The 23934-nt window shown below is 38.1% G+C and overlaps 1 protein-coding gene across 2 annotated transcripts in view; it reads right to left on the bottom strand.

Moving 5' to 3' along the window:
- Positions 1-3706: 3706 nt before the first annotated feature.
- LOC126475272 (ras GTPase-activating protein-binding protein 1) overlaps positions 3707-23934 on the bottom strand; it is a 128509-nt gene continuing 108281 nt past the window's right edge. For both annotated transcript variants that reach the window (XM_050103013.1, XM_050103002.1), the window contains exons 10-12: positions 18748-18869; positions 14867-14998; positions 3707-5214 (exon numbers count right to left, since the gene is read on the bottom strand). In XM_050103013.1, the coding sequence (XP_049958970.1) occupies positions 4954-5214; positions 14867-14998; positions 18748-18869 (515 nt within the window). In that variant the 3' untranslated portion in view covers positions 3707-4953. The remainder of the gene's footprint in view (positions 5215-14866; positions 14999-18747; positions 18870-23934) is intronic.

A 23934-nucleotide genomic window follows, 5' to 3' on the forward strand; every position in this document is an offset into this window, starting at 1 on the left:
TGTAACCTTCTATGTAGCATTTCAGGAAAACAAAAAAATATAATCGTGTAACATATCAATGTTGATCCTCGAAACTTTGTATCAGTGTACACATTCTCCTCAGTCTGCATATGGCTTTGTTATTCACTGGGACCACAAAATCCTCTGGTGTATGTTAATAATATATAAAACACACCCAAGGTTGTGCACACAGGCTTGAAGTAAGATACACTGAATGACCACAGGTTAGCACACGAGCTGACAGAATTCAAAATGCCCACCAGTGGGCATATGTCATTCAACGTGTTAACAACTCTAATATATTTATTTATTCCATGTGATCTGATGGTACACAGTGTGTTGCACATGTCGGAAAATATCAGTTAACATTGTTAACATATATTAACATAGGCCTATAGTATCCTAATGTATTATATTGCTCAATGTCTTCAATTTAACACAAATAGCAAGATTACTGTTCTAAGTATTCATTTACAGAGTAAAAACAGTGACACAACAAATATGACTTCATGGCTTTGCTAAATTTTATGTTGTCTTCGATGGACTTAATATTAGTGGGAAGATTGTTGAACAGTTGGAGGCCCATGTGGAAAGCTCCCTTTGAGTGTTTGTACGTATAACATGCAGATTTGCGTTTTTCCTGGTGTTGTGTTCATGTATTTCATTATTTTTTACGACTCTGGGGTCAGTTGGCACTATGTGGTTTCTGAAAAATTTTAGAGTCTTGAGAATGTAGAGCCAAGGCAGTGTAAGGATTTCCAACTTTCTGAAGATGGGTTTGCAGGAGTCTCTGGGTTTGCTCCCAGTAATAATCCTCATTGCTCTCTTCTGGATTCTGAATGTGCTCAGAGCAGTTGGAGAATTTCCCCAGAATATTACACCATATTTTAGGTGGGCTAGAACGTAAGCGTAGTACGCGCTGGTTGTTTTCAGGCTAGCACGTTTTCAGAACATTCAATGCGTAACAGCCAGTACAAATCCTGGCATTTACCTTTCCTGTATGTGTATTCTATTTCAAGTTATCTTGAACCCACAGATCCAGGAACTTGAAAACAGTGTCGGTATCTATTGGCTGGTTATTTACAGTGACAAATGGCTGGGAGGAATTTGCATTTTGTGTTGTGTGAAAGATCATGGAAGCTGTCTTTTTGGTGTTGATAGTTAATCTGTTGATTTTAGCCCAGTTGCTGAGTTGTTCAGTGGCCAAGTTCACAGCTTTTTGCAAAGCCTCTGTATTCTCTCCTTTGAGTAGTACAGTTGTGTCATCAGCAAATATTATTGTTTTGTGTGCATCAACATTCAGCCTCAAGTCATTAATATACTGGAGGAAAAGTAAGGGTACCAATACTGAGCCCTGTGGAACACCTTGCTTTACAGTTTTATTACTTGATAGAATTTCGATTATTGAGTTGCTTTGTATATTAGTGTATTTCATGCTGACACTCTGCATCTGATTGGTTAGGAATGTAGCAATCCAGTTGTTTGCAATTCCTCTGATACCATAGTGTTCTATTTTTTCCAGTGATAGTTTGTGGTCAACAGTGTCAAAAGCCTTTGACAAATCGAGAAATATGCCTGTTATGGGTTGTTTTCTATCTAACAGTTCTAATAGCGTATTCATGCAATCATATACTGCAGTTTCAGTAAATTTGTTGCTTCTGAACCCACGTTGAGCTAAACTTAGTAATTTTTTTTTCTCCAATGAAGTCCATAATTTTTTTTTTTTTTGTACATTATTTTTTTCAAAAACTTTAGAAAAGCAGGATGAGATTTAGATAGGCCTGTAGTTATTCATATATTATTATCACCTTTTCTGAAGACAGGAATTACTTTAGCAAGTTTCAGAGCTTCAGGGAAGACACCTGCCTGGAAAGAACAGTCACAGAGATGACTCAATTGTTCAGCAATTGTGTGTTCACAATTTTTGATTACAGCTGCTGGGATACCATCAATTCCAGCTGAACATGAATTTTTTAACTCCGAGGGCTTTTGCAACATCATTTTCAGTGACTTTGGTAATGAAAATTGACTCTGCACACGTGTGATATTTTTGGTTTGCTGGTTGGTAATTTGTGTTAGGATTATTTTTGACCAATTTTTCAGCTATGCTCGTAAAGAAATTGTTGAAAGAGTTCACCACGACTTCGGGATTAGATATAGATTCATTGTTCAGTTTGATTTTTATGTTCGTGTGTGAAGCTTTCATTTCCCCTCTTTATGATATTTCACATTTCTTTTACTTTATTGCTGGATTTGTCAATGTACTCATCATTTTGCATCCTTCTTGCTTGCCTGATCACTCTTCTTAGGATACATGCGTAGTTTTTATAGTATTCTGTTAGTTGGGGGAAGTCACTATTTTGTTTACGTAACATGTGGAGTATTCTTTTATGTTTGCGAGAGATTTTTATAGCTGGTGTTATCCAACTCTTGTTTCTATTATATTTATCCTTACTGGTTTTTGTGGAAAGGCCTCTTCAAAGTGGTGAATCATTTTGTCAAGAAATATGTTGAATTTCATGTTGACATCATTGGCTGCGTACATCTCTGTCCACTTTTCTTTACTAAGGAGGGCATTTAGCTTGTTCAAGTTCTCTTGGGTGAAAAACCTTCGTAGAGTTTTAGGTGGGACTGGGTTTGAGGTATCTTTGCTAACATCGACCTTTAGAATGACAGCTCGGTGGTCGCTGAATCCTGCATTGTATTCTTCTAGAGTTGGGTTAAGTTTATTTCTATTTGCAAAAATTTGATCTAGAGCTGTCTTGGATGTGGGTGTTATTCTAGTGGGCTCGTTTACAAGGCCATGCAGATAATAAGTTTTTGCAATGTTAATCAATGTTTCCCTGTTTCTGTTGTGGGTGAGAAAGTCTATATTAAAGTCACCACATATAATCACATCCTGTTTCCACTGACTTATTTTAGATAGAAACAAGTCCTTTATGACAGAAAATCATTAATACTACTGGAGGGGGGGACGGTAAATTGTAGCTACAATTAGATTTATATCTGTAAGCTTTATGGCTGCATATTCAAAGATCTTGTCTGTTCCTATTTCCTTTAGGGTAGGAAGTGGGCTACATTCAATGTGTTGTTTGATGAAGATGGCGACCCCACCATGTCCATCATTTGATCTGGAGTAGTGTTCACACAATTTGAAGTTAGGTAGTGAGATTAACTTAACTACATCAGTGCAGAGCCAGTGCTCTGCTAGGCATAATACTGAGATCATTGAGTTCACTGGTCAGCAAAATGCTTAAGTCATCAGTTTTGTTGCTCAAGGATTGGACATTGTGATAATAGATTTTCAGGTCTGAGTGGGGTTTACTCAGGGGGCTCGAAGTCATATTTACTGTGTCACTGACCTTTAGTTTAAATTGTGCTGTATTCCAGGTATGTTGACTTCCGAGCAATTGTGCTGTTTCTGTTGGTCATCCTTAGCAGCAAACCCATCTTCCAGGTGGGCCTGAAAAGTATCCACATGCACTTCACACTGCTGAGGCATGACATTGACGTTTTGGAGGGATGTCTCAATAATGATCACCATCACATTATTGATCCTTTCAGGTTCTTCATCTTTTTGAGGGGTCAGGGTGTTTGTGCTTCGTCTCTGTGACTTCGTGACACATTTGTCTAGTGTAGTTTCCACGGTATGGCCACTATTACTGGTTTATGTTGCCCAAAGTCCATAAATAAGAAACAAAACAGATTTGTTAACTCTGTATGCATTGTATTTTATTATTACATTATCACAGGGAGTATTAAAGGAAAGATGACGGGCACAGAAGGGAGATATGGAGGGAGACATCGTATAAATGTAATTCATTCTCAGGCAGAAAAATATTACAAAATACATGAAAAATGTATACTAAAAGTATTACAACTATTTCTGTATCACTGACAGTATTTAACATCAGAAATGAAACATGTCAAGAATTGCTGGAACATTTGTTGCAGTTTCTTCTTACACAAAATGTTTAATTCGTACGATCATCACTTTATCTTAAAACATTATTTCTTTAAGTTCCTACAACACACACAACTTGGTTTCCACAACACACCGTGATTCAAGTCTGCATTTTAATTACACAAACAAATACGAAGTTAGGGTCTCCAAAATTCTTCACATGAAAACTTAAGTTAAAAGCCACTCAACAAATGAAGTATTTGAACGACTAGTTGCTGCAGTCCAAGAGAGGGTTCCTCCACATCCCTCTTCATAACCAGAAATGCCCTCAGAACTGTAAATGGCAGAACCTGGGAAAAAAGTGTCTGAACTGCCCTTTAACTTGACAAACTGTAGAAATGAACTGAACAAATAACATTAATGCAATTTTCTCTTTAGGCAACTACTGGTAATTAAAAGAAAAGGAAAATTAGCACCAATGTTCAGAAAGTATTCTTTAAAGTGTGCCTCTATCACTGTCCTAGTCACACTTTGGCACTTCCACAGTTCTCACAACATCTACGAAAATAAACACAGGTAGAGTTTTGTCAGAAAATTCCACGTAAACTCTCGACACTGAATGCACAAATCTCACCAATAACGCCGATGAGACTGATTTAGCCAAAAAGAAAGGGAAAAAAAACCCACAACAGCGACAGTGGTTGCAATGTTAGAAAGTTTTTAAAACAGTTCACTCTGGAAACTCATGCTTAAAGGGAAATGCAAGACTGTCTTGGGGAGGGCAAAAAAAAAAAAAAAACCACTTTGCTTGCAATTCAGTCAAGGTCGTCTTCAGTGTGCCAACGATGCATGTTGCAAATTACGCATTCTTTCTTGAATGATTTGTCACTTGCTTGGTTACTAATCCATTAAATAATTATATAACAATAGTACTGTTTTCATGACAAAATAAATCCCTGCTCAGAAAATTAAAAGCCTCAACATGATCGTTCTCCACAACTGAGAAACCATATGATGCAGAAGAGAGAACTCTTCTCACATTAAACTCGTTAGCGTCTGTAATTACCCCTAGTCATACCACCACCTCTCCCCTCCCCTCGGCCAAAGCCACCACGTCCCCCACCACGATGAAGGCCCGTACCTCCTCGTATCATGCCGCCTCGTGGGCCTCCCAGGCCACTGTTGGCACGACCACCAGCAATCAGTGTGTCACCGCTCGAGCCTAAGCGCCCTTGTTGGTCAACACGTAGCCTATTTGAGGATGTCTTCTTCTCTTCAACATTCAGCTTCTGATCTTGAAAGTAAATTGGCTAAAAACATAAGGGAAGCATGTTATTAGTGACGTGTGTGCTCATGGAAAAGCAATTTTTATAAAAATAGCTCTCTCTCTCTCTCTCTCTCTCTCTCTCTCTCTCTCTCTCTCTCTCTCTCTCTCTCTCTCTCTGTGTGTGTGTGTGTGTGTGTGTGTGTGTGTGTGTGTGTAAATGCGATTACTCGCTGTGTACTGCATGTACTGAGTAGTAGACAGGCACGTAGACAAGAACTGAATGTTTGTCACTTATCTTATCAATGGGCGATTTACAGGGTAGGCACAAAGGAAAAGATGGTTTAGGCCATGGGCTGATGCTAAGAGACTGCAGGACTAGAGGTTGTGTTTGAAGGACAGTGTCTGGACTTTATCCGTTGTAAAATAACCACTGAAAACTCTCATGCTCTGCTCAGTAAAACGCTTTCCCTTATATTTTATACCCCAGGCTGAGCTGCTGAGCAATTAACTGCAAGGAGTACCATCAAATTTGGGGTCTGTTTTAAGATCACAGATCGTTGCTGTTATTTTATGACAAGTGGTTTGTGTTATTGGCAAACGATGCACGAATCTTGCCAATAACACCAAAGAGACTGATTTGGGGGGGGGGGGGGGGGGGGGGGGGGGAGATAAAATAAAAATATAAAAAAATAAAATACCGCCAGTGGCTGCAATGTTAGAGAGTTTTTAATACAGTTCACTCTGGAAACTCACACTTAAAGGAAAATGCAAAACTGTCTTGGGGAGCACAAAAAACCACTTTACTTGCAATCCAGTCAAGGTCGTCTTCAGTGAGCCAATGATACATGCTGCAAATTACGCATTCTTTCTTGAATGATTTGTCACTTGCTTGGTTACTAATCCATTAAATAATAATATAACAAGAGGCAAGGTTTGAACAAAGGCATTCTTAAGTTTGATGCTTTTGGTCAGATGTGGCCAGGTTTTTGCAAAGCTGTGTTTCCATTAAAGAGGGGGTGAAGGACTGTAAATCTTTAAATAATCCAGCATCTTGACATTCTAGCTGATGAGACATTTGAAGTAGACAAACTTCTGCAAAATGGTGGTTTCTGGTGGATGGATTAATAATAGTGTCAGTTTGAATTTGAGTAGGCATCTGGAGTAGGTTTCTAGTGGCACGTCTGGTTTAAGAGACTTGCAAGGCAAGGTGTAGGTTATACGAGAGGCTTATGGATTTCTTCAAGCATTAATAGGCTTATGGATTTCTCCAAGCATTAATACAGTCTTTAGGGGTGTAAATGCTATTATAAGGCAGGAGTATGAATGCAGACAGTTGGAAGTATGTGAGTTTAACTCTGAGGTAGGGTGGGAAAACTGAGATTATGGTTAGAATCTCATCCCCAACAATAAGAACACTAGAAAAAAATCAAGTTCGGATAGGAAAAGGACGGGGAAGGAAATCAGCAGTATCCTTTACAAAATAATCACAAATCTGCCTTATTTAATTTACGGAAACAACAGAAAACCACTAGAGCCTTGATGCACATCTGAAATACATCCTTCTCAAATACAATGTTAACGTCATGACAAACGCACCACCTCATTCTGCAAGCACAACAGGAGTATGTACCGGGCATTGGGTTACTTCATGAATGAGTGTCAAAGAAATTCTTTCTGTAAAAATACTGTTTGTCCACTTTTGTAATAATGGTATCGTACAAGAAATATAACAAAGAAATAATTTGAATTTCAATGTACTGTGTTTTACCTTTGGATCCATTTGTGGAAAATTTTTTGAATTTTCATTGTCAACATTCTAAAGTTATGAGAGCAAATATGGAAAATTTTGAACAATACATTCAGTTAACAGTCAATAGCACATAAAGTATTAGCTGGCACAGTGAACTGGTACCCTGATAGTTGCATGAACTAACTTTGTCACAAGACTAGGTCCAGTCACATTACAGTTCAAAGTAGTAAACAGTTTTACCTCACATTACAAGCAGGGAAAGTGACTGCACAAAATGACTTCACAGAAAGCTGCGAGAACTTGCTACAAATATCACTGGCTTCACTTTCCCTAACAACAAGGAAGATGTGATAGTGCCAACAAGTGCGAGCAAATGTTAATATGCAAAAATTAAATTAGAGACTATGCTGAATGGAGCAGGATTCAAATATCTGCCCCACGGCAGACTAAGTAAAATTCACACTTTTTTTGACATAGATAAATATGACATTAGACAGCAATTTTGGCAATGTTATGAACTATATAGGCAAAATCATCTTTACAGAAACTTCACAGCTCTTGTCACACAGAATTGGACTTGCAGGTTAGCAAAAAAAACTCTCAGAAACTCAACTATGGATTTTGGTTTTAAAAGGACTTGCAAAAAGAAGCTCCGGAATTGAAACAGCTGGTGTTTTATTTCACATTTGTGGATTCATGCACACTACAGTGTTAATAATGGTTGCAAGGTGACAGTGTGAAGAGCATTGTCATAAACAGTGCCAGGCAACACTTTATTGTTGAGTATGCGAAGTTCTGTTTATTGTTCACTTGTGTGTGACAATAAGAGGAAAACCCCAGATTATGATGCAGAAATACACAGAAAAATTTAAAAATACGTAGTGACAAGGGAAGATGAACTTAAGGCATGAATTAAGGAACACATGCAAGAAATAACATAGTTTTAATATGTCTAGCATCTCATCTCTCTCTTTAAACTGAAGGACGAACGGTCGATGCTTTTGCTGTTGCGAGAAAGTCCGTTTCTGGGGCTGCACGAGTTTTGCATCCCCTTTCCCAATGCAGCAGTGAGAAGATTGAGGAAGCATTGTGAGACAAGATACAGGATTCTGCCTTGGCAAGAGAAAGGACTTTCTTTAAAAAACTGATTTATACAGATGAAAAAAAATGATGAGGTCAGGAGTGGGATTTAAGTACAGGAACAGAAACAAATCAGAAATTAGCACTTGGGAATCATACTGCAAATAATAATGAACAATGGAAAGTACCAGACGGAATAACATTATTATGAAAAGTATAGACTGTTACTCTCACTATAATGAGAAGACACTCAGTTGCAGACGGGCATAATGAAGAGACTACTAGACATTTTAGCTATCGACTAGAAGGCATTCTTCACCAGTAGAAAACATACACACACAACTCACACATATATGTGGCCTGTGTGTGTGTGTGTGTGTGTGTGTGTGTGTGTGTGTGTGTGTGTTTCCTACTCTGAATGGCTTTTGGACAAGCTAACATTTAAAGCAGTCTTTTCGCTGTTCCTGAGTGCGACTCAATGTCGCCTCTATGTTGTTGGTAATAAACAGTAGAAATAAAATGTATTAAGTGAACGCTTGAAGAAAAAAGTGAGCTAGCTAAAACTAAGAAGGATAGAAATGTGCAGAGGGAAGAAAAGAGAGGATTGGGGAACAATTGTTTGGCATGTTGTGTTGTCCCTGTCAAATTTCCTATGTTGACAATGTTAATATGCATCTGATTTTGCATCAACATATTTAATTTTCTTGCAATTTACACTTTATGAAAAAATGTCCATTGGGGGAGAAAACTTAAACAACATTGGCAGTCGAGTAGCATTTACAAACTTTAAGATTCTGGACACCAGTGCACTCTACACAGCACATCTAAACCAGCAGCCGGTAACAATTGATGCCATATATACTGCCACTGTCACACTCAACTTGGCACGGTGACTGATGGGAGTAATGAGGTATCATGACCAATCACAACAATTTCCATACCGTGTATTGCACATGAGCAGCATCGTGATTTTTGTGACACCTTTGTTGAATCGTATTTAGCATTTTTCACCATTTGGCCACTTGTAGTGCTAGCTAACACCTTTGCTCAGTTTGCGTTGCTCAAAACCTCATATGTTTTCGGTTTAAACACAGCACTAGTTACCCCCCCCCCCTCTCTCTCTCTCTCCCTCCCTCCCCCCCCTCACCCTCTCCCTTTTTTTTTAAGACCTACACCATCGTTAATCACTCCTATGTTTGCATTTCAAGTTGGGTGTGTACTTGTGTAACACTGTTTTCTTCCTGCAATACTAACCTAATGAACAAGTTAATAAGCCAGTGTATACAATGGGAGGCAATTCAAGGAGGAAGGGGAGGGGAGGGGGGCATATGGCAAAAGGAAGCCGATTTCATTTTGAGCATCATCAGTGAATTGTACTGTCTTATCACTAGACAGACTTTGTATCACTACCAAGCTAAAGCTTAACTTTAGATTTGAACCGTTAATCCAAGAATTTCATATCTCTTATCAAATTTTATTGTCAAACCATGAAAGGACAACGTGTAATGGATCTTCAGTTTGTGCAACAGCTTGGTTTTACAGATTATTATGTAATATGGAATGAAAATTAGGAAAACTGTAACAGTTAATTACCTTGAGACCACACTGCTTGAACACAGCCAAGTGCGCAACAGTATTTTTGTGTGTTGACTGACAGAATATCTGTACCAAAATTGCTCAGGATGCAGTTGAGATACATACATTAGGTTTGTTATCTTGGCAGTATTGTAACAACAGATACAGTGAAACCCCCCCCCCCCCCCTATTAAGGGACTTAAAAAAAAAAGTTATAAATGCGGGAAATTGTAAAATGTGGGAAACAACATTTTAGGCTGTAAAAGTTACATATAGGATATCCACTTGCATTTTCGCACTTTATGTATGATATATGTACATAGCACGCTTCAAAAAATTTGTCAGGTACATTTTTACTATCTAATAAAGATTTTTTATTAGATAATAAAAACCTCTGATGTAACTGGAACTGATAACTGTCTGCAAAGTAGGAACGTTTGATTCAATTTCATACATCATTATCGATGTTTTTGACAGCCTGCAGCTCTCATTAATTATTTAAATAATGAAACACTGCACTAGTTGCGTATTTTTTCACCCTTAGTAAAACACATTTCGAGAATTTTTCTCGTTGTCAATTGCAAATATGTACATTAGTATTGTGTGTTTGAATATGTGTATCATTCTGCGTCTCTTGCACTGTAGTCATCTTTTTGAAGTTATCAGGTACTGTGCATCCTCAGTTATGCAGAAAACCACACACATACACAGAAACTATCACTCACATTGTTTGTTTGTGTAAAATCACAAAAAATACATATGTAAATACTGCACTTGACAACAAGAATAGATTCTCAGAACATGTTTTGCTTGGTAAGAAAAAAGTACGTAACCGGCGGTACATTTAAACTAAAAACATTTGAGCAACACCAAGTGAATAACTGAGTCAACTAGTGCTACAAGAGGCCAGATACCGAAATTTCGATAAAGACATCACGATGATCACAACAATCAAAACATTGCATTTGCGCAGTAGAGACAGATTGGAAATGGTTGTGATAGGTCGTGATAACATAGTTAGTCCCATCAGTAACCACCCAAGTAGAGCTTGGCAGATGTGGGAGATGCGGCACGAATTGTTCCAACTTTAACATGTTTACCAGTTCAAATCCGCTGAGTAGAATGCCCTGGTGTCAAGAAACTTAACCACGTAATATGTAAACACTACTGGATGGCCGATATCTTGCCAACACCATTTTTTTCTCTATGAACATTTTTTGTAACACTTAAATCGCAGGAAAATTATAAATATGTTGACGCAAAATTGGGTGCAAATTAACATTTTGGACTGGACATAGGAAATTTTTTTATCGTTCCCATCAAATGCCATAAACAGTGGGAAAATGTAAAGGTAGGTTTATACTGTATCAAACAAATGGTGGCTTGCACAGTATGTATGTAGATGTAGATACAGAAATCACTAGTACAGCACAAAATGGAGCAAAGTTTGTTGTGATAAACATTCTTTGTGCACAATCCAATATCGTTATGCTAACTAGTAAATGACTGCTTTTGTTCATCTGATCATGTTGAACTATTCGTGCTTTTTTGATGTTTGAATACATGGAATTTTATGTACAGACACGAACTGTGACAGTCACTCATATGAAATTATAGCATTTTTCACACTGCAACTATATGCAATGTTCAACTTCTTTTAAATATCAATCTATCGGTTACGTGGAACTGTAAGCTGACCTTCACTGGAATCAGAGTGTGTCAGTTCGCAGAATGAGATCACTAGCACTGCTTTCTTCTAACATTCAAAGTTTACACTTTTCATTACATTTTTAATTAAGTGATACCAAGTAACCCTGCTATTTGTTTAACATTGTTTCAAGTGGTGTCATCTTCCTTGAATCATATAGCAGCAATGTAGTGGACTCTGAGGTGAATGGGGGGAAGCAGCTATCAAAGAAATGTCCCATTCAACATCATTTTCTTCAACACTGTACAATGCTGCCTATATATGGAATGACAATACCTTATCAAATGTACTACCACCTGCTGCCAGCCGAAAGTGGTATGTTGCATTACTTTTATTTTCTGCTGCCTAGAGACGTATCTCCATTCATAACCACTACGCCAAATTTATTAGCTTGGGTTTTTGTTTTATCTAACATCTCACCAGAAGCAATGCCAACATTTTTGCAGAAATTGTGGGTGGGAGTGCCATTCTGCTCCTACAAGCAGCTTGGAAACTTAACATCATGTCAGGTGGAACAGCTTATCAAACACTACAGATATGTGTTACTTAGTAAATACTTCCACCCATTGCAAAAATACATATGAAGGTGGGTCAAATATATACAAAGTTTTTATTTATTTTAAATTTATTTGATATTACTATGTCAATATGCATTCCTTTTCTAGTCAAGTCTTTTGGTTTAGAAATACATGTAGCCCAGTGCACTGGCAGCTTCCCGATGGAATCATGCACATGAAGCCCTCAAATCATTTGCCTCATACTGCCTAATGGAGAGGTACTAAGAAATGAAATAAGATGTTGGTTGAATGGTGTCCTTTTTATTTCTTCTAATTTCTGACTTGTGAAAGCTGCATTTTGAGAGTCGGCAATGTGATGAAGAATGACTTCTCGTATTGGTTGATCATGTAGTTTGGTGCGAGAAGTAAGTCTATCCTCACTTAAAAAGTTACAGTAATGTGATGTTTTGATGGTGAACAACTTAAAGAAAAATAAATATGCAAAATACTGCACCACGCGAAGAACACATTCGTAAGCACCTTGCCGGATGACATCCGAGTTGTGACTTTCACTGAGGTTGAGTTGTGACTTTCACTGAGGTTGCCTCACTCTGCCATCATCACTCTTGACTGTAGAGTGTACCCTATTTTTATCACAGATCACAATATGACTCAAAAATACTTCCCTCCTGCAGTAAATACGGTGAATGTGTTTCACTGACATTTGGACATTTAAATTTGTGTTCTGCAAATATCAAGACATCTTCCTGGTGCACACTACATGGTGGCCTAATTACTTTATGACGACGACTTGATGCTATTTTAACTTAATATGATCTGGGAAGTAACTTTCAATACTAGTCAAATTTATCAGCTTCAGTGAGGTCACAATTGTCACTACTGTTCTAATACATTATGCTCGACTGTTGACGACAATTGTGGCTTATTTTTAACCAGTTAATGGCCTTTTGGAACTCCTCATGCCAAGAAACACACAATGTCTTGAAACTGTTTCACCACAGCATGCTGTCAATCTCGATGAAATTTCTGCTGGCTGCATGCTTTCACAAGTAGGAAATTTGACGACTCTGTGTCACCCAGTTGTAGAGTAGCAATCAATTGCTAAATCATCATAGGTACTAACACAGGAAGTCTACAATTAATGTTCTACTTTCAAAACACTGTAGAAAACCACTGCTCAAATGACATCAAATTTGAACAGCATATTATTGACATGGGGGGGGGACCATCACGGAAGAAGACAAAAAAATTAACAAAAATTTGCGCAATAGATGGCACTGTAAGCAACAGAAATGTGCCCAACAAGAGATGCATGGCACAAGGCTATTCCTCAGTTTGTTTCCGCCCAGCATGACTGTCTGCTGGTATAGCTCTTTTTCAAGAATGGTGACTGTGCGCCAGTAGCCCTGCAGAAGTTTTTGTCACTCACGAGTACGAAAAAAAGCTCTGGTCCTATGTCAGTTAAGGGTCTGGAGAAAACGATTACAGAACTCGAAAAGACAGGTTCTAATGAAGTGGAATGTGGTGTAGACAGAGGAAAGCAGTTGATCCTAAGTTGGTCGAGGATGTGACCACAGCACTGCGGGAGTGGTAGAGCAGTGGTGTGCAAACATGCGATGGATGGGGAATTGCGAAAATGTTGGAGCTGACTGAACATGATGCATAAAATCCTACGAAACATCCTGCATTGCTACCCACACAAAAATCACCTTTGTTAGGAGTTGCTTCCTGTCAGCCTGCCAGCAACACAATTTTTAGCTCTGGAATTTCTTGCTTGCATTGAAGCGGAGAATGAATGGCCATGGGACATTAGGATGGATGAAACCAATTTCCATCTCCAACATGTCAATAAGCAAAATTGCAGGATATGGGCAGCAGAAGATATGTCGGCACATCAACCTGTACCACTTCATTCTGCAAAGGTGACTGTGTGGTACATGTTGAGGGCATCATTTATCGTACGGCCATATTTTTCAAGGAGGCGAATTCTGCATGTCCTATTACCTGTACCATCACTGGTGAACACTATGAGAGTCTCTTGCACACCAACTCCGTTCCAACCCTTGAACAGTGTGGATGTGTGGGTAGAATCATTTTATGGACGATGGGGCTCATCCGCATAATGCACCGTCACTGAAGCACCTGCTGCAGAGGCATTTCGGAAATGCTAAAATTATCAGCTGTCATTTCCCTACATCCTAGCCATTCAGATCACCTGATCTTAATCTGTGTCAATTCTGGCTATGGGGTTATCTGAAAGATGAAGTGTTCAGTGTTCCAATTACAAATGTAGCTGAATCGAAGGGCCATATTGTGCAACAATTTTTCAATGTGAACCCTGAAGAAACTTTGGTCTCTTGTGGAAAATGTTGTTTCTCTATTTCAAGTGGTGGCAGAAAACCGCGTACAGCACATTGAATACATCTTACACTGGTCTCATGACACAAACCAATGTCACTGTGCTTTTTATGCAAATTTTGGCCACGGGAAAATTAAAAACTGTTGTCATTTTGCTTTTTATGTGGTTTTTGGTCTAATGACAATTAAACATGTACGTTTCCTATCCAATGTGGAATGTGATATGACCTTGCCGTGGACGGCGGGGTTATGTTAACTGACACTGCCACATCTGTTTACTGCTGAGCTTACGCACATTGAACAGTGCGGATGGTGCAATGGCAATAGAAACCATAGTCATCGCATTGCCATTCATCTGTCATTTGTAGCCAACCCCGTTTACATCAAGATGCACAGAGTACTATCTACTAGTAAAATTTTCATTATTTTTTACCCCGTGGCATTTCCCCCTTGTGTCAATAATATGCTGTTCATATTTGACATCATTCTGAGCAGTGGCCACCTTTCTACAGCATTTTGAAACGGGAACTTTAATTTCTGACATCCTGTGTCTAGGTCTGAGAAAGTGATCTACCTACCATAGCCATTCCTGATGTCTCCACCCACCCCTTCAGCTATACCCCAAACACGCAAGGTCTAGCTTATATATGTTTCTCTAAATATTGTATCCTGATCTTCAACAAGTGTTTAACATAGCTGAACTCACCCGTTTGTTAAGCAATGTCTGTACAGAACTCGCTTCTTCATATATGATGAAACCGTAGTTTGGCCTGTTTCCTGTATTTTGTTTTGCATGGATTCGTAAATTTACGATACGTCCATAGGCACTAAATAATTCCTGAAAATAAATAAATATAATCAGAGAATGTATTTTATGGACTCTCAGAGAAGAGACAATTTCAGGATATTAGTGACAGATCAATAACAGACACTCACTAAGTCATCATGATAAAAATTAACTGCAGTAAACAAAATGCAATACAGCAGAAGATATAGCACCTCCTGTCTTCTTCAAAACTGTAATTCGCAGAAATTAAAGTAAAGGTGATAAATTTAGAAGAGATACAACTTTGACATAGTTCAAGCAAACTTAAAACCTCAAAGAAACCACAAGACAATAGTAAGATTAATTTAACTCAACTCTGGTTGTAGCACTGTAGCATTATTGTCATTTAAATCAAACCACACAACATTAAGTTCTATTAATTACTGGGAACTACAAATACTTTTTGAATTGTAATCTTCACAAAATGAGCCCTCTATCTAAAGGCTAGGCTACACAATTTCAGAAAACTATGTACAGAAATCTTGTTCATGAGAGGAGTATAAATAGTAAAAACAATTTGTAGATACAGTAAAATCCCTTTCTGAGTTATCTCTGGGGATTCAAATTGTATTTTTTCCCTACAATGGGACTCTCCCCTTAAACAGTGGTTTGTCTCGCTTACACCTGTTAGATGATACAATGGTTCATAAATGACCAGCTATCAGGTACCAGATCCTATACTATACTATACTATAGCTTAAAATGAACTGAAAACTGGTTTTCAGTTTTTGGTTACATGTCAAATCATCAATTTGTATTGCAATTTACAGAAAGTATCCGAAATGAATAAGTAGATTTTATTCCCATGTGGTTTTATTCTACTAGTGACACCAGATAATTATATATACCTTTTTTGCTTTAAAAGGAAATGTACTGAAAAGATTACTTTCCTTCCTTATTCCATTATAATGTCGTAACAGGTGATTGCCCTTCAACCAGTTGAAGTATCAGAAACTGACTGAACTGATGAAAACTAGATCCTAACATTATCAAGTTCTTGCACAACTGCAAGAAAACTTCTTGTGGGTGAACACAGAACCTCCCACAGAAGAGCCACAAAAGTGCCCCACTTGTGACAGGATACTTTCCGGGACTGGATCAGACTCTGAATGTGGCTCTCCAGCAGGGATACGACTTCCTCAAATCCTGCCCTGAAATGAGATCCATCCTTCATGAAATCCTCCCCACTCCACCAAGAGTGTCTTTCCGCTGTCCACCTAACCTTCGTAACCTCTTAGTTCATCCCTATGAAATCCCCAAACCACCTTCCCTACCCTCTGGCTCCTACCCTTGTAACTGCCCCCAGTGTAAAACCTGTCCCATGCACCCTCCCACCACCTACTCCAGTCCTGTAACCCGGAAGGTGTACACGATCAAAGGCAGAGCCACGTGTGAAAGCACCCACGTGATTTACCAACTGACCTGCCTACATTGTGAAGCTTTCTATGTGGGAATGACCAGCAACAAACTGTCCATTCGCATGAATGGGCACAGGCAGGCAGTGTTTGTTGGTAATGAGGATCACCCTGTGGCTAAATATGCCTTGGTGCACGGCCAGCACATCTTGGCACATTGTTACACCGTCCTGGTTATCTGGATACTTCCCACTAACACCACCCTGTCAGAACTCCGGAGATCCTGTTTTTATGTATAAAACCTACTAGGCCAGCCGAAGGTTAGGAAGACTAACTTCAGGACATCACAAACCCACTGTTCCTTAAAATTGATTGAATGTAAGAAGTTCACCTGTTAATAATCTCAATTTTGTGGAGCGTAATATTAATGAAGGAAAATAAATCAGCAAGATATTTCACGCTGACTTTTTACACCAGAGTGATGGCAAAATGTGAAATTTATTTTTTTGGAGCTTTTTAAAAATGATCACTGAAATTCCAAATTCAAACCATGAGACTGTCTGTGACATCCAGCCACGTGGCTTGCACCACACAGCACATTGAATTTGAGAGTTTTTTTTTTTTTTTAAATTCTTCTGCTCTGATTGGATAAAGTACTACTGACATTTACAACCAGATGCATTAGAACACTGTGTCAACATAAAAGTTGACAAACTTTGGGTGATTTCTCTGCACTTAATATATTATTTCACAAATGCAAGTATTTTACACTAAAACTGAAGAACATGATTCCACTAGAAATCTAAACATTTCACACACTGATGATTATGCAGTTGCTCAATGTAGTCCTACTTCACAAAGACCACTGAAACATCGGGAACTCCAATTGAATACATTACAACTGGAAACCAGTTAATCAACCGAAAACCTCACTAATTACATATTGATTGGAACAGGAAAATTTTGCGAAAATGAAGCAGCAAAAATCGGCAATTTTTATAAGATATAGTGAATTTCATTTTGCTATACAGACTGCAGCTTTGAAATTGCATTGTATTTTCTAATCTCATCAAGGCTGAAGTAACAGTTCATTTCCTGTGTAACTAGTTTTCATGCGATAATGAAAACAGCACTGAATTTGGGTAAAAATATCACCAATTTTGGCAACAAAAAGCACCAAATTTGGAGGGAAGGGGAGGTGCAACAGCAAAGGATACACCGACCTTGGAGAATCAGCAAATTTTAGGGGGAAAAAAAAATTGGTCAGATGTGAGTACGACTCTCACTATGAGGATTTCGTACAAACTTACTTACTTATCCATACCACTCATCCAACCTGAAAATCCAGAATCTTTGTGATTGTTGCTGGCTATCGGCACTGATACTGACAACAAATCGGTTCCGGGACTTATAAGGCTTCAGAGAATGTTTTGAGTCTGAAGTCTGATAACAAATGGCAAAAGAAATATTTTTCGTGCAATATAATTACAAATTAATAGTTTGCAGATTTTTCCTTTTTGTTGCACTATTGCTTACTGCCAGATTTCATAATTCTACATCAACAGGAAGTACCATATACTTTTTTTTATGAGCAAGTACCAAAATGTGTGTCATAACTGGCCATATCTTTTGATTGCACTGACATATAATCTTAGCTTTTGTACTCCACCAACATATCGTAGCAGAACATTGTGTTTTCTACAAATTTTAACTTCATTCATCAATCTGCCCACGGGAAAAATGTCCACAACAACAACAACAAAAAAAACACACACACACACACACAGACTGATCCTATAAGGGTTCCATGTTTACTGAATGAGGTACACAACCCCTTTTTTATGAAAAAAAGAACACCGCCAAATTTGGGCAAATGGCCATAAAATACAATGATCTTTTCCCGTTCTAACCTACCAACTGAAAGGAACAACCACAAATTCTGCTGCAACTTATTTAAAAATGGGAAATTGAGTTCCAGGCATGTTAGAAATTATGAAAAAACTTGGCAATCTGTGAATAGTTTCATATTTATTCCTTAAAAACAAACATGCCTTAAAATGATATTCATTAAAAATGAATATCACACTGTGTGTGCGTGCGTGTGTGTGTGTGTGTGTGTGTGTGTGTGTGTGTGCCGTGTGTGCCGTGTGTGTGTGTGTGTGTGTGCCGTGTGTGTGTGTGTGTGTGTGTGTGTGTGTGTGTGTGTGTGCGCGCGCGCGCGCGCGTGTTTTGTCAGTGAAGGAATGATTCTCTCACTCTGTGTGCATGTGCACATGTGTATGTGAATGTGAATTTTGTAGATCTATTTTTCCAAGCTCCGCAGAGCAACAAGAAACTGGATTACGCATGTAAAAACCACACTATCTCATCTTATAAGGCAACAGAAGTTATCATGTACTTCCCCACCTTTAGATCCTCTTCAGTTGCATGATGAGGAATATTTCCCAAGAACAGCTGATGAGAGTCTGGATACTGTTGCATAATACCAGTACCAATCCTGCGGCTATCTGCATCTGCTGTTACATTTCCTATTGACATGCAAAGCAATAATACAACTTAGCACCACTACCAAAATCAATTATTAAATTCCAGATAAAACAAATGGAAACATTATTTTAATGTAATAGACCCACATATGTAAACTCACGGTGGCCACCAAACCTTTATTTCAAATTCAAGGTTTTTTCCAGGTTAAAATAATGATTTTCCAGGTTGACATGTAACGTATTTTTACCTAAGTGAGGTTAGCAAATATACTGTGCTAGAAATAACAAGTAATATATTGTTAAAATATATATCATACAAGCTGAACCATATCATGTTATGATGTACAATACATAGTCTATAGTGCAATCAAATGTATTCAAATTGCATTGATTCATACAACAATGTTCGTTTAAGATAGACTCCTGATGATCATCTGATGATTTAATAAAAGGCAGGCACACTTAAATACAGAGTCATTTCTCATGAATAGCTGTAGAATGTTCCATTTCATCGTGAAAGATTACTTTAAGTTTCATCTAGAACTTTCTCCTTAAAGGTTTCCAAGGCAACAATATCCTAAAATTGGTTTCTTTAACAAAAAGATGTCATTGTATGATTCCATAACCACTACAAATCTTATGTTTCACATTTTGTTTTTGTTCCACAGTATTACTTTTATTGTGTTAATCAGTTTTCAGCTTACAAGGCCATCTTCAGAGATTTACTGAGTAATGCCTTGTAAGCTGAAAACTGGTTAATACAATAAAAGTAATACTGTCGAACAAAAGGAACTGGTGCTTTTCATTTATTATAATGTTGCTCTACCAAGAACCGATGGAAGATTCTGAGAACATTGTTTTTCTCAATTTTGTAAACATGCCTACACTATGCAGTATGTAGTGACAGATCAGTGCAACGGCAACTTTTAGGACATGCTGCAAGGTCTAATTCCGAGGAAACGTTATGGCGAGCCATAAATTATTATGAGAGATATAACAATTTAACTACTTAAGAAAGCTGAATTCTCACCTCTTCAAGTCTGTGAAGATATGCAGTCTGAAGAAGCATACACTGCACTTTTTAACTTAGACCGGCCCTACTGTAACATACATACTAAGGCATAAACACACGGAGGGGGCAGAGGCAGAGGCAGAGGCAGAGGCAGGGGCAGGGGCAGGGGGAGGGGGAGGGGGAGGGGGAGGGGGAGGGGGAGGGGGAGGGGGAGGGGGAGGGGGAGGGGGAGGGGGAGAGGGAGAGGGAGAGGGAGAGGGAGAGGGAGAGGGAGAGGGAGAGGGAGAGGGAGAGGGAGAGGGAGAGGGAGGAGTAACACATGCTTTACCGGTACATGCTCAATAGTGCATTTTAAACAGTAACATTATTTCGTTCTAATTAAGATGCTTCATTTTTGTGTTCTTACAATTTTAAAAAGATGACAGATGATCTGCAAACCATGACAGATGATCTGCAAACCACATAATTGAGAGTTTGCTATACTTGTGTAACTTTATTTGTATTGTTTCCTTTTTATCAATTTCAGTAACATTTTATAAAATCACTTAACATATATAGACATCTACCCATATTTTACAAACAAACAAATTCTGCTTTTACCTCTACAAGTAACAAGTATTACAAACTTGTAACTTGGAACATTTATAAATTGTTATAATTTATACTGTATTACGAACAGTATGATCAAAAACCAACAAAAATATTTAGATGCGAACTACTTTCTGCCATAATTTTTGCTGCTTAAACTAACATTTTTGTCTTCTTCGATTCTAAAAACCCTAATTTCAGATTGCATTCTTTTTCTGGCGAATTCTTGTTCTTGTAGTCTTTCAGTTTCACTTAGTTGTTTCTTTTTATCGTCTTTATACAATGAACTTGCATTACGAACAAACAGAATTAAGCTTTCGTCAATTTTGAAATTGTGAACACCACAAATATCATCATAGATCACAGCATAAATGTGTTTCTGAACAACAAGACCTTTTTTTCCATTTTGAATCTCAACAATACACTTAGAGTTTACTGAAAAACTTCATTCCACAACAGCATTTCCGTGCGAAAGTATTAAAATGATTTTGAGAAAATCTACACAACATTCGTTTTGTGAAAATTTAATCACATTCATCCAAAATTCATTCAAAGAAGTTTCACTTCTTTTGAACAATCTCATTCCTGTTTGAACATAAGCATTTCTACAGATACCAACAAACTCTTGTTTAACACAATCTGCTTTTACGCCAAATAACCTTTCGCAAGAGACGAGAATTTCTAGGCACAGTGTGAACCTTTTTACAGCCGTTTCTTGATTTAATGTTACTGAAGAGTCAAACATGAAATGGCACGTGTAAGTTTACATTTCAGTGGTGATTTTTCAAGTAGCTTTTGTATCGTGGCAGTAATACAAGAACACATTTCTCCTTTAAGGTTCAAGAAGTCACTCGGGTCCTTAACTTTTTTAGGGCATCTTGTGTAGTAAAATCCCATGCAAAGCACTGCACAGTACTCAAATTCTCCTTATCCTTCATGTCAATCTTCATGAGGGATTTATCATTTACCACAACGTCTGATTTGACGAGTTGCTGTATTAAAGCGGTGGTAAGAGTGAACAATTCTTTGTACAAAATCATGTAAAAAACCTTCAAATGCACATGCAGTCACAGCAAAAAAGGCCAATTCTGGACCTAAGAATCTGTCTCCTACTGCGTAAGATACCATTTTAAAACTCACTGAATTAGTGTGTTTTATTCGGAGCCATTTCAGAACATAATTTCTTAGATGTGGAAGAATTTTTAAAGCTCATTCAGCCACATTTGCATTTTCGATCCCTCTCGTACCACAGAATTGCAAAAGGAAATATGAGGCAGCTGCATATTCTGCATATTGGCTTCTTCAGGTAGGTGAATCATGAAACAAATAATATAAGACCCTTAAAATTGTGCAATTTCCAAATTTGTTTGTGACATGCCAGTTTTGAAAACTCCATGAACTACATGCATCCTGCAACTACCTAACTGTAACAGTTGCATGTTTTCAGAAATTTCTTTTAGCTCACTATTCAAGGCCTTCAAAACTTTAAAATTCATGTCTGGTCCATCCGTCGACAACTGCAAATTTTTTGGAGATTCTGCAAACCAAAAGATCATTTCGTAGCATTTGGTAGGGCACTGGCCCTTGTGCATTGAATAAAAGCAGTGTAAAAAATCGAGCTGAAACCTGTGACTTATTTCGAACCCAAAACCTAATATGAATGTCCATTTGTGTTTCTCAAGGAACAGTGTTTAAACTCTCATCAAATTCAAGAACAACATTGTCACATTGTTTAATCATGTCAATAAGTTTGGCATGAACATATGGAGCAATACCATAAACAATACTGCATGCATTTTTTGTCCTTTGGGACTACATTTTTGCCACAATTGGACTATCTGGAAACATATTGGGAAATAATGATATGCAAGCAGCAGAACTTCGGACTTGCCAATAATTAAAAATTGTACGTAAGCACCACAAGATTTCAGCTTTTGAGACATTTTCCAATAATAAAAGTGACTGCACTGAAGATTTTTTAGACGGTCAGTTTTTTGAAGCTGAAGGTGTCATACCTGCTTCTGCAGTACCAGTTGCCTTGGAAGAATGGCTAGACAGTGAAATTCAGAATGGCTAGACAGTGAAATTCCTGTGAAATTTAAGTAGTGTTTAACTTATGTTGTTGTTGTTGTTGTTTTCAGTCCAGAGGCTGGTTTGATGCAGCTCTCCTTGCTACTCTACTCTGTGTGCTTCATCTCCCAGTACCTACTGCAACCTATATCCTTCCGAATCTGCTTATTGTATTCATCTCTTGGTCTCCCTCTACAATTTTTACCCTCCACACTGCCCTCCAATACTAAATTGGTGCTCCCTTGATGCCTCAGAATATGTCCTGCCAACCAATCCCTTCTTCTACTCAAGTTGTGCCACAAATTTCTCTTCTCCCCAATTCTATTCAATACCTCCTTATTAGTTAAGTGGGCTACACATATAATCTTCAGCATTCTTCTGTAGCACCACATTTCAAAAGCTTCTATTTTCTTCTTGTCTAAACTATATATCATCCATGTTTCACTTCCATCCATGGCTACACTCCATACAAATATTTTCAGAAATGACTTATCTATGCTTGATGTTAACAAATTTCTCTCCAGAAATGCTTTGCTTGCCATTGCCAGTCTACATTTTATATCCTCTCTACTTCGACCATCATCAGTTATTTTGCTCCCCAAATAGCAAAACTCCTTTACTACTTTAAGTGCCTCATTTCCTAATCTAATTCCCTCAGCATCACCCGACTTAATTAGACTACATTCCATTATCCTTGTTTTGCTTTTGTTGAGGTTCATCTTATATCCTCCTTTCAAGACACTGTCCATTCCATTCAACTGCTCTTCCAAGTCCTTTGCTGTCTCTGACAGAATTACAATGTCATCGGCGAACCTCAAAGTTTTTATTTCTTCTCCATGAATTTTAATACCTAATCCGAATTTTTCTTTTGTTTCCTTTACTGCTTGCTCAATATACAGATTGAACAACATTGGGGATAGGCTACAACCCTGTCTCACTCCCTTCCCAACCACTGCTTCCCTTTCATGCCCCTCGACTCTTATAACTGCCATCTGGTTTCTGTACAAATTGTAAATAGCCTTTCGCTCCCTGTATTTGACCCCTACCACCTTCAGAATTTGAAAGAGTATTACAGCCAACATTTTCAGAAGCTTTCTCTAATCCTAGAAAAGTAGGTTTGCCTTTCCTTAATCTATCTTCTGAGATAAGACGTAAGGTAAGTATTGCCTCACGTGTTCAAACATTTCTATGGAAACCAAACTGATCTTCCTCAAGGTCGGCTTCTACGAGTTTTTCCATTCGTCTGTAAAGAATTCTTGTTAGTATTTTGTAGCAATGACTTATTATACTGAAAATTCAGGGGACTTGTCAAACTCTTCATGCAGTATCATATCTCCCATTTCATCTTCACCTACATCCTCTTCCATTTCCATAATATTGTCCTCACGTACATCGCCCTTGTATAGACCCTTATATACTCCTTTTACCTTTCTGCTT

The sequence above is a fragment of the Schistocerca serialis genome, chromosome 1 (assembly GCF_023864345.2).
Source record: "Schistocerca serialis cubense isolate TAMUIC-IGC-003099 chromosome 1, iqSchSeri2.2, whole genome shotgun sequence".
In the NCBI taxonomy this organism is placed as follows: Eukaryota; Metazoa; Arthropoda; class Insecta; order Orthoptera; family Acrididae; genus Schistocerca; species Schistocerca serialis.